Below are 9,758 nucleotides of genomic sequence, written 5' to 3'. Positions count from 1 at the left end.
GAGAGGGTATAAAAGTAAAGTTTATTATTTTTGTTTAATTTGTAAAGGTGGGGAGTAACGATGTTGTGTTTTATTATTATTTTTCTGAGTGGTGTGTTGTGCGAGTAGTGATGGCAGGTGACGTCGTCTGCTGGTGTTTACAAACTGTGAGTGCAGGAAGTGGGTCGCTGCTGCAGCTGTCATGGACGGTCTCTCTCTCGTCGACAGTGTAGGCAACGACGAGGCTGTCATCGCCACCAACGACGACGCAGCCTCCTGCAAGAGGTGTGCCGTCGCCCTGGGCTACTGGCATGACCGCTACATCAGCTACTTCGTTAGGTCAACCGACCGCAAAGCACCGGAGATCAATCGTGGCTACTTCGCTCGTGCTGTTGCAATTAAAATACTCGTAGATAAATTTATCGAGGTAATGTAATTGACAGCATGTCATCTGAAGTAAATTTCGTTATTATGGTGTTTTATAATTTATTTTTATACACATTTTATTATAACATTAAAACTTGATTGGCCTAACAATATTGGTATATAATACCGACAAGATAAAGAATTAAACACATGGAACACCTGTGTATCTTTATTTGAAGACGTTTTGCCAACCAGTGGATTTTATCAATTCACTACAGAGATGTTCCAGTACCTCTGTGTTAAATTAATAAAGCTGCTGTATAACAACATGTCTTCAAAAAAATGCCCAGGTGTTACACGTGCCTAATTAATCATATAGCTGTACTCTTGATTTTTATATAATTTTTTTTTTCTGTTATTGGGCTGTCAGCTGGCTAATCAAACACAAACATCTATTAAGCTGGCAGCCATCCCTGGAGCACTGCATTGCCATGCATGTCATGTCTATTAAAGTTTACTTATTCATGAATAAAAGGAATTTTATAAGATAGGTAGTAATAAAGGATGACTTCTTATCAGTTGATCGAGAGTGTTAATTACCTGGAGTTTACCTGGAGAGAGTTCCGGAGGTCAATGCCCCCGCAGCCCGGTCTGTGACCAGGCCTCATGGTGGAACAGGGCCTGATCAACCATAGTTTGAATTGTACAGTATTAAGCTGGTTTTAGAGTTGAGATATTATTTTTCTGTGCAAATGGTTAAAAAATGTAACAAACCAATTAAACCAACCTGAAAAACCCTAACCTAACAATGTAACAGTTATTGATAGATTTACATCTCTGTTTACGTTTGGCCAGGCATATGACATGACCTCATGTTAAACATTGATTCAGACATGCTATGTGACCAGACTTAATTTACTGTTGTCACTAATAGTATCTCTTAGAATAACAATTTGCACAAGAAATTCTTATTTTGTGGTGTACATTGGTTATGTGTATTGTAAATTGTAAACTGTTGCCCAAGTTGTGCCAGGTAGTAGTTGTTAATTATTGCCATAGGTTTCTGTAACCTAACCAGTGGACTAAGTCATCCTATTTTGCTCCATCCTCTGTGTCCAAACCACCTCAGTAGCTACACCACATACTGCCTTCGGACATGACATCACAATGTGAGAAACAAACAGCATAAATTGTGCTGGTGAATTGAGGTTTTTAAATTTAAATCAGGTATTGTAAGTAGCTGCCAACCCATATAGGATTTTTTTGAGTCTTTGAGCAATTCATACTATAAAGCATTTTGTTCTGTTTGATGGTGTTTGTAAATTTAAATGTGAACAGTTGTAAGTATCAGTTCTTTACTTCATAATTTTTTTTGGAACAATAATCTGATCATATCTCATGATAGTCACGCATAGATGCTTGGAATCTTTTACAGTAAAACTTGGAAATACACCATCAACTAAACAGTCCGAATTTCTCTAGACCAGAGAAAATCTTTAATGGATTGGTAGGTCACCTGTACTACCTCTGTTAAATTTGAAACCTCGACCTCTGCTCCTGACGTGCATTTGACTTGTGTATTATTTAAGCTGTTTGTTTCTTATGTCTGTTATGTACTTGAAAAAACTCACCCATGAGCGAAATGTACCACTGCAACTAGTCCTTTTTTTTTATTACAAAGAAAATTACAGTGGACCCCCGCTTAACGATCACCTCCAAATGCGACCAATTATGTAAGTGTATTTATGTAAGTGCGTTTGTACGTGTATGTTTGGGGGTCTGATATGGACTAATCTACTTCACAATATTCCTTATGGGAAAAAATTCGGTCAGTACTGGCACCTGAACATACTACTGGAATGAAAAAAGTTTGTTAACCGGGGGTCCACTGTATTGTAATTAGAAAATTTTTACTATAAAGAAATAAATTGGACAGCCTATGAGGCTGGAACTAAAAAAATTCAGCAGTTCCTTAACATAATTTTCAGCATAAACTATCTAAAACTCCTTGGAAAATGTGATCATGTTTTATTGGAAATAACATGTGCAATTAAATATGACTGAGAGGAGAAAAAGACACACAGGAATTACTAGAATACAAGAAAGGATAATACAGTGGTACCTCGAGTTACAAACTTAATTCGTTCCATAAGGCTGTTCGAGTGCCAATGCCGAATGAATTTGTTCCCATAAGGAATGATGTAAATTAGATTAGTCCATTTCAGACCCCCAAAAATACTTACAAAAGCACCTACAAAAATACACTTACATAATAGTTCAAGTTGGGAGCTGTTTGAAACTCTAGGTACCACTATACAGTGCTTTAAGTGTGTAATATAACAAGAGAATAATGTAATGCAAAGAGCTCAGTAATATTTATGAAGCTGGAATTAAAGTTTATCCAAAAGAGGGGTAAAAAAAGAAATATTAAAAAATGGTTTAATGGAAGATACTGGAGAACATTAAAAAACAAAGGACTTGGAACCTATATAGGAAGTAGGCCAATCTGGAGACCTATTAGAGATATAAAACAGCAAGAAATGAATACAAAAAGGTATGAAGGGAGGGAGAAGCGCATAGTAGAAAAGATCAAGATGTAAGGAAATCTTTTTATTCATGTTCATAAAAAGTAAACAAAGTTTAAGAGACAAAATGCAGTATTGTACGAAAAATTAAGGATGACAACAAAACTACTGAAATGGAGAATAAAATGTGTGAGATATTAATAGAAAGTTTCAAGATGTTTTTGCAGAAGATATTTTATATGTAGCAGATTTAAATATTAAAAACAGATAATTGATTTAGAGGCTATTGAGATAACTAAAGAGGTACTAATATTATTATTACTAGATGCTGACAAATAAAAAAGCAGTATAACCAGATGAATAGCAACATGAGTTTTAAAAGAATATACAGAAGATCTGAGATATCCACAGGAAAATTTTTAGGGTATCACTACAAGAAGGTAAACTAGCAGAAAAGCAGATGGGCACACCTTGTGCCAATAATTAAGAAAGGCAACTGAGAACTTTTAAACTATAGGCCAGTTACTTTGACAAATGTTGTAAAAAGTGGAAGAGCCACTTGAAAATTTTTTTATAAAACACTTGGAGAGGAGTGACTGATGACTAACAATTCAGCTTTTGTTTTGGAAATTTCTTTATATTGAATCAGATATGCTATTATGACTTAACAAAAATTGTTCAGAGAAAGAAAAAGATTGCCAGATTGTATATATCTAAATGTAAAAAAAAAAAAAAAAAAAGTTTTATAGTTCATGGAAGCTTCAAAACAACTATTAAAATGGCTGAGATTCTGAGAGGAAACTGCAAACAGTTGAATACAGAGGAGACAGCAGAATCAGTAGAGATGTCAAGGTGATGTAATCAGTCCACCATGCTTAAAGTACTGTAATAGTTTTGAGGTGGTCATTCCCTCAGCCTGAAGAAGAGCTCGGCTCCATAGTCTGGAATAGTGCGTTTCAAACTATAAAGTTAGACTCCTAGCTGTGCATAGTAACTTGCCAGCTCATAATTTATCAGTTACTGACTTTTAAATGCCAACTGCTTATAGGATATCATTCTTCTCCATCTATCTCTTTTTAGTAAAAGTTTGCTTCAACCATTCCTTAAAGCATTTGTCTTTACTTCACTCCACACTTTACCTCAGGTATAGACAGCTCCTTGAATTGTATGATGTGTAATTCTTCTCATTGTTTTCTTTCTCTGATTATCCTTCAATCAATACTTGTTATTGTTTTCTTTCTCTCCTTCAGTTAATACTTAGTCATTGTTTACTTTCTCTGCTAATCTTTCTATCTTCTACCAGCAGATATAAAAAGATAATGCCAGAATAGAGGTAGAATTTTTCAAGGGAAAAACTGTACCAATTCCTGCAAAATGTGCCACAATAGTCAGGATGCATTTTTTGTAGGCCTCCAAGCCGGGTTTATTGGGTACTTGAGAAGAAAGTCTGACCTCAGGCCAGGTTGCAAGAGTAGAATTGAAGAATTGAGACACTTGTGCAACACATGGGAATCTTTATTGAAGAAACATTTTGCCACACAGTGGCTTCATCAGTCCAATACAAAGTAGAAATGGGTAAGAAGAGGAGGAGTTCGAGGTAATCAGTCCCTCAACCTGGAATCGATGTGTTCAGTCCATCACTCTTGTAGGAAGTGCAGCATAGGGCCAGAGAGGTGGCTTATATACAGCAGTCAGATGAGTTGAAGCAGGAGGCAGGATCACTTCAACACTTGCCCAACCTTTGGGTGACGACCTACTTACACAAGTGGCAGGTCCCACTATGATCCTGCCTCCTCCTGCTTCAACTCATTTGACTGCCATATATAAGCCACCTCTCTGGCCCTATGCTGCACTTCCTACAAGAGTGATGGACTGAACACATCGATTCCAGGTTGAGGGACTGATTACCTCGAACTCCTCCTCTCCTTACCCATTTCTACTTTGTATTGGACTGATGAAGCCACTGTGTGGCGAAACGTTTCTTCAATAAAGATTCCCATGTGTTGCACAAGTGTCTCAGTTCTTCAACTTATTGGTTTTCAAAACCATTCACCAAAAGAGTAGAATTGTTGAAACTTGTCATAGATAAGTAAATTCCCATCATCCTCTACTTCATGAGAATCTACCACACCCAAAATCCATAATTTTTTATACAGCCTTTTTGTAACTCCTTGGTCTATAGGCTGAACAATAAACTTTAAATGGTAAATGTATGCAGTATGACTGTAAGTGACGTTAAACAGTTGAGATTAAGGGAGCATTATTGAACATTAGCTGCCTTTGCCTTATTAGGTCTCCCTCAACACATTTCTTCCTTGTGGAAAAAGATGTTTATGTACATAGAGTTCAGGACTCACGAAATTGTAATAACTTGATTGCAAATGAACTACAGAATGGATGGGGGTTTGAACCCATGGCAAGTGAGTTGTAAAACTCCAGGCCAGTGTGTAAGCCACTGGGCTAGCTGGCCCAGGGGCTTGTGCATAATATTTGTAAAACTGAGTGATTACTATACTGTGCATGTGAATTGTGTGTTTTTCATGCTAATATATGCAGGGGTCAAGGAAACATAAATGTTTATAAGGCAGAATGCTAAAAAGTTGATAGTGCTCCAGAGCTCTCAGACAAATAAAATTTGATATCAATGTTTTCTTGTAAACTGTAGAAAATAGGAAAATATTGATGACATCAGTTGATAACTTGAGTTCTTAAAATTACCAGAAATACCTTAGCCTGTACAGTAATGTTAATAGGGATTCTGTCATATATTTTAAAAAAAATTTCATCAGGTGAATAATGGCAACTGTCAGATTGTAAATATTGGAGCTGGATTTGACACCCTCTACTGGAGACTAATTGATGAAGGAAAATCTGTCAAAGGATTTGTTGAGCTGGACTTTCCTGGGGTAACCTCTCGAAAATGTCTGTACATCCAACGAACAAAGCAACTTCTTCAGGCAGTTAGTGATGAAGGTACTTAAAATCAATTTTATTCTTCTCAATACTAAAATTAAGTAGCACTAGAATACTTGTTACATAGTTTGTTCAAAAATGCCTTCACTATTCTGTATCATTTTAATTGAGCTTTTACAAATTCTCTTAAGTCTTTTTTATTTAAATAACAAAATCCAAAGTTCATCTTCTGTTGCCTCTCAAGGGAGGTTCCTTGATGTTGGTGAGGGGGCTCTTGATCCAAGTAATTGGACTTGTCCTTCCTTTTCTTGGATTGAATCTTGTTCCCCTCCACTCTCCAGATGCTGTATGATCATTACAAGTTAAGACCTTTCCCCCTAAAAATAATGATAATAATAACAACTACAGTGGACCCCCGCATAACGGACGCCTTGCATAACGGACAATCCGCATAGCGGACGCTTTGATCGCTAAAATTTTGCCCCGCATAGCGCCCAAAAACCCGCTCAGCGGCCTTCGTCCGAGACGCGTCCAATGTGCGGCCTGAGCCAGCCTCATATGTTCCGCCGGTGGCATTGTTTACCAGCCAGCCTCCGCGGTAACATTCAAGCATACAATCGGAATATTTCGTATTATTACAGTGTTTTCAGTGCTGTTTCTGGAAAATAAGTGACCATGGGCCCCAAGAAAGCTTCTAGTTCCAACCCTACAGCAATAAGGGTTAGAATTCCTATAGAAATGAAGAAAGAGATCATTGATAAGTATGAAAGTGGAGTGCGTATCACCGACCTGGTCAGGTTGTACAAGAAACCCAAATCAACCATCTCTTCTATTGTGGCCAAGAAAACGGCAATCAAGGAAGCTGTTCTTGCCAAAGGTTTAACTGTGTTTTCGAAACAAAGATCGCAAGTGATGGAAGATGTTGAGAGACTCTTATTGGTGTGGATAAATGAAAAACAGCTAGCAGGAGATAGCGTCTCTCAAGCGATCATATGTGAAAAGGCTAGGAAGTTGCATGAGGATTTAATTAAAAAAAGGCCTGCAACTAGTGATGATGTGAGTGAATTTAAGGCCAGCAAAGGTTGGTTTGAGAGATTTAAGAAGCGTAGTGGCATACATAGTGTGATACGGCATGGTGAGGCTGCCAGTTCGGACCACAAAGCGGCTGAAAAATATGTGCAGGAATTCAAGGAGTACATAGAAACTGAAGGACTGAAACCTGAACAAGTGTTTAATTGTGATGAAACAGGCCTGTTCTGGAAGAAAATGCCAAGCAGGACCTACATTACTCAGGAGGAAAAGGCACTCCCAGGACATAAGCCTATGAAAGACAGGCTTACTTTGTTGATAGATCAACTTCAAGAGCAAGAGGCCAGACCTGCAGAAACTGGTTCAAAGGAGGGGAGAGAGAAATTGAAGGAATTGCCTACTTCAAAGATTAAGGAAATGTGTGCAAAATGGCTTGAAGTGCAAACCTTTTTTGATGAAAATCACCCTCACACAGCTATTGCAAGCCGTGCTGGTGACTGTTACAATGACAATGTTGTGAACCACTTTAGACAAATCATAAAGGAACGAGAGGTACAGGCCACTATGGACAGATATGTTGTGCGAAAGAAGTCCAGTGACTCTGAAGCTGGTCCTAGTGGCATTAAAAGAAGAAGGGAAGTAACCCCAGAAAAGGACTTGCCTCCTCAAGTCTTAATGGAAGGGGATTCCCCTTCTAAACACTAACACTCTCTCTCCCCTCCTCCCATCCCATCAATCATCACCAGATCTTCAATAAAAGTAAGTGTCATGTAATTGTGCATGCCTTTTTCAGTTTGTGTGTACTAAAATTAACATTTTTTTCTGGTAAAAAAAATTTTTTTTCATACTTTTGGGTGTCTTGCACGGATTAATTTTATTTCCATTATTTCTTATGGGGAAAATTCATTCACATACCGAACATTTCGCATAACAGCCAGCCCTCTTGCACGGATTAAGGTCGCTATGCGGGGGTCCACTATGTATTTTAGTTGCTGTGCTATCCTAGGAAGATATCCTCATATTCCATAATCCCAGTCCCTTGTGCCTCAGTGCACACAATTAGAATAGTGCAGAGTGCAGCACAAGTTGATAATGCAGTTAAATACTAGTGTTCAAGATTTGAAAGGAATCTGAAGTAGCATTCATATGTCACCATAGTGAAAGCTAATATCCAAGTTTCTTCAATAAAAATTGTAAATTAGGACATGTACAGCCCAGATGTAATTTATATGTTTCAAAGCAGCTAGTATCCTAAAATACACAAGCACATTAAACTTGAAACCACTTAGAAGTTTCATTATCACATTATGAGCATGGAAGACTTGAAGCTGATCAGATATGACACTCAAAAATTATTGCATGACAAGTAGTATTTAAATTTTTCCAATTTCTACCTAGGCTAAAATCAATCCAAACTTTTATGCAAGTAAGAATGACCAACTCGTGTCGTTACATAGGGCACCCATGCATTCAGATAGTTCCACGAGTCTTGCCCATCTTACTTAACACAAACTTCAAAATTTTGGAGTCAATTGAATAAGACTTTCTTGAGGAACAAACGAAAATGTGTGTTAAAGCAGATGAAAATATTGCTGAAAAATGTTCAGAAAAATAGGTCTCAACTTGTTCAAAAGCCATAAATTTGTGGATTTATATTTTTTCCAGTTTATTTTTTCACAGAAGGAAAGATTTAAAATTCTTTACAATCCTGTAATAAAAAAATATTTTACTTTTATATTTTGGAAGAACTCAGCTTGATAAAGTTAGTAAAAAAAAAAATTAGCAAATTGGCACCCACACAACTTTAAATTTATAAAAAATACCTATTAAGATGTACAGCATTTAGAGTTTACAGCTGATTAGAAGAGGCATTCTCTAGTTATTTCATGGGAAGCAATTTGCTTAATAAAATTAACAAATTGAAATTTACACAACTCAAAGTGAGTAGCAAACTGTGTTTTCATAAAGGCCACCAATGGTAAAAGTTTGAGATAAATCAGATAAGTCATGCTTCAGTAATTGATCCGATTCCAAAGGTTACAATTTTTTTAACTATTTCAGTAAAATTTCAAATTTGCACACTAAACATGTGGGTTATCATCCTTAGTATAAAATGCATCATAATAATATTTTGAAGCCAACCAAGAGAAGCATTCATTAGTTATTGAATAAAAAATTAATATCAATATTCAATAATGCTGGCAAATTGAGACATGCTACCCACTGGAATTGTGAACCTTGTGTTAAAGAAACCACTCCATTGGTAAAAATTTGAAGCCAATCAGACAAGTCATTCTCCAGTTTTTTCACAGATTCTAATCATTCCACAATTTTTTTTTTAATGTTTTATTTTGATAACAAATTTGCCTGCATGCAAACAAAAGTTAATTAGTTCTATCCAGGCCCTTATTTTATTTATTTATTTATTTATTTTATTTTATGTCTTTGCAAATAGTACATTGAGATTTTGTATTTACAATAGTGGGTTGCAATGCAAAGAGAGCCTCTATTATGCCTAGGCATTATGGGCTGACTTAACATTATTGGCTTACAGACGATTTAACACTAAGGATCAACCTTTAAATGTTGAAGACATTCAGAAGAGGTAAACTGAAATTTATTTGACTTGCTTTAACAAGAAAACACTTTCGTATTATACAAAGTAGTCAGATCTGCACCTGCATATTTATATTTTACCCTCCAACGTTGTTGTATTTTTTGGCACTTTTTGAACATTTGAAGCACTGAGGATTTTGGAAATTATCTAAGCCACTCCACGATGCTGAGAATGGGTTCAACAACTATGATTATAGGGCACGTGAATATGCCAATTATTCTAAGAATTTGGCCCGTCTTATTGTACAAAAGTGTTGAAAATTTGAAGCTAGTTGGATGAGGCATTCTTTAGCTATGAGCAAAATAAAATTGAAAAGTTGGAGGAGGGAA

General features: G+C 36.6%; 1 protein-coding gene across 1 annotated transcript in view; it reads left to right on the top strand.

Annotated features, from left to right (window-relative positions):
• Positions 1-61: 61 nt before the first annotated feature.
• LOC128687623 (leucine carboxyl methyltransferase 1) overlaps positions 62-9,758 on the top strand; it is a 42,830-nt gene continuing 33,133 nt past the window's right edge. Inside the window, exons 1-2 of the mRNA XM_053775176.2 lie at positions 62-406; positions 5,660-5,843. Coding sequence (XP_053631151.1) covers positions 182-406; positions 5,660-5,843 — 409 coding nt within the window. The 5' untranslated portion in view covers positions 62-181. The remainder of the gene's footprint in view (positions 407-5,659; positions 5,844-9,758) is intronic.

Source organism: Cherax quadricarinatus, chromosome 11 (assembly GCF_038502225.1).
Source record: "Cherax quadricarinatus isolate ZL_2023a chromosome 11, ASM3850222v1, whole genome shotgun sequence".
NCBI classification, from domain to species: domain Eukaryota; kingdom Metazoa; phylum Arthropoda; class Malacostraca; order Decapoda; family Parastacidae; genus Cherax; species Cherax quadricarinatus.
The sequence above is the reverse complement of the archived record's forward strand: the minus strand, read 5'-3'. Positions and strand labels throughout refer to the sequence as shown.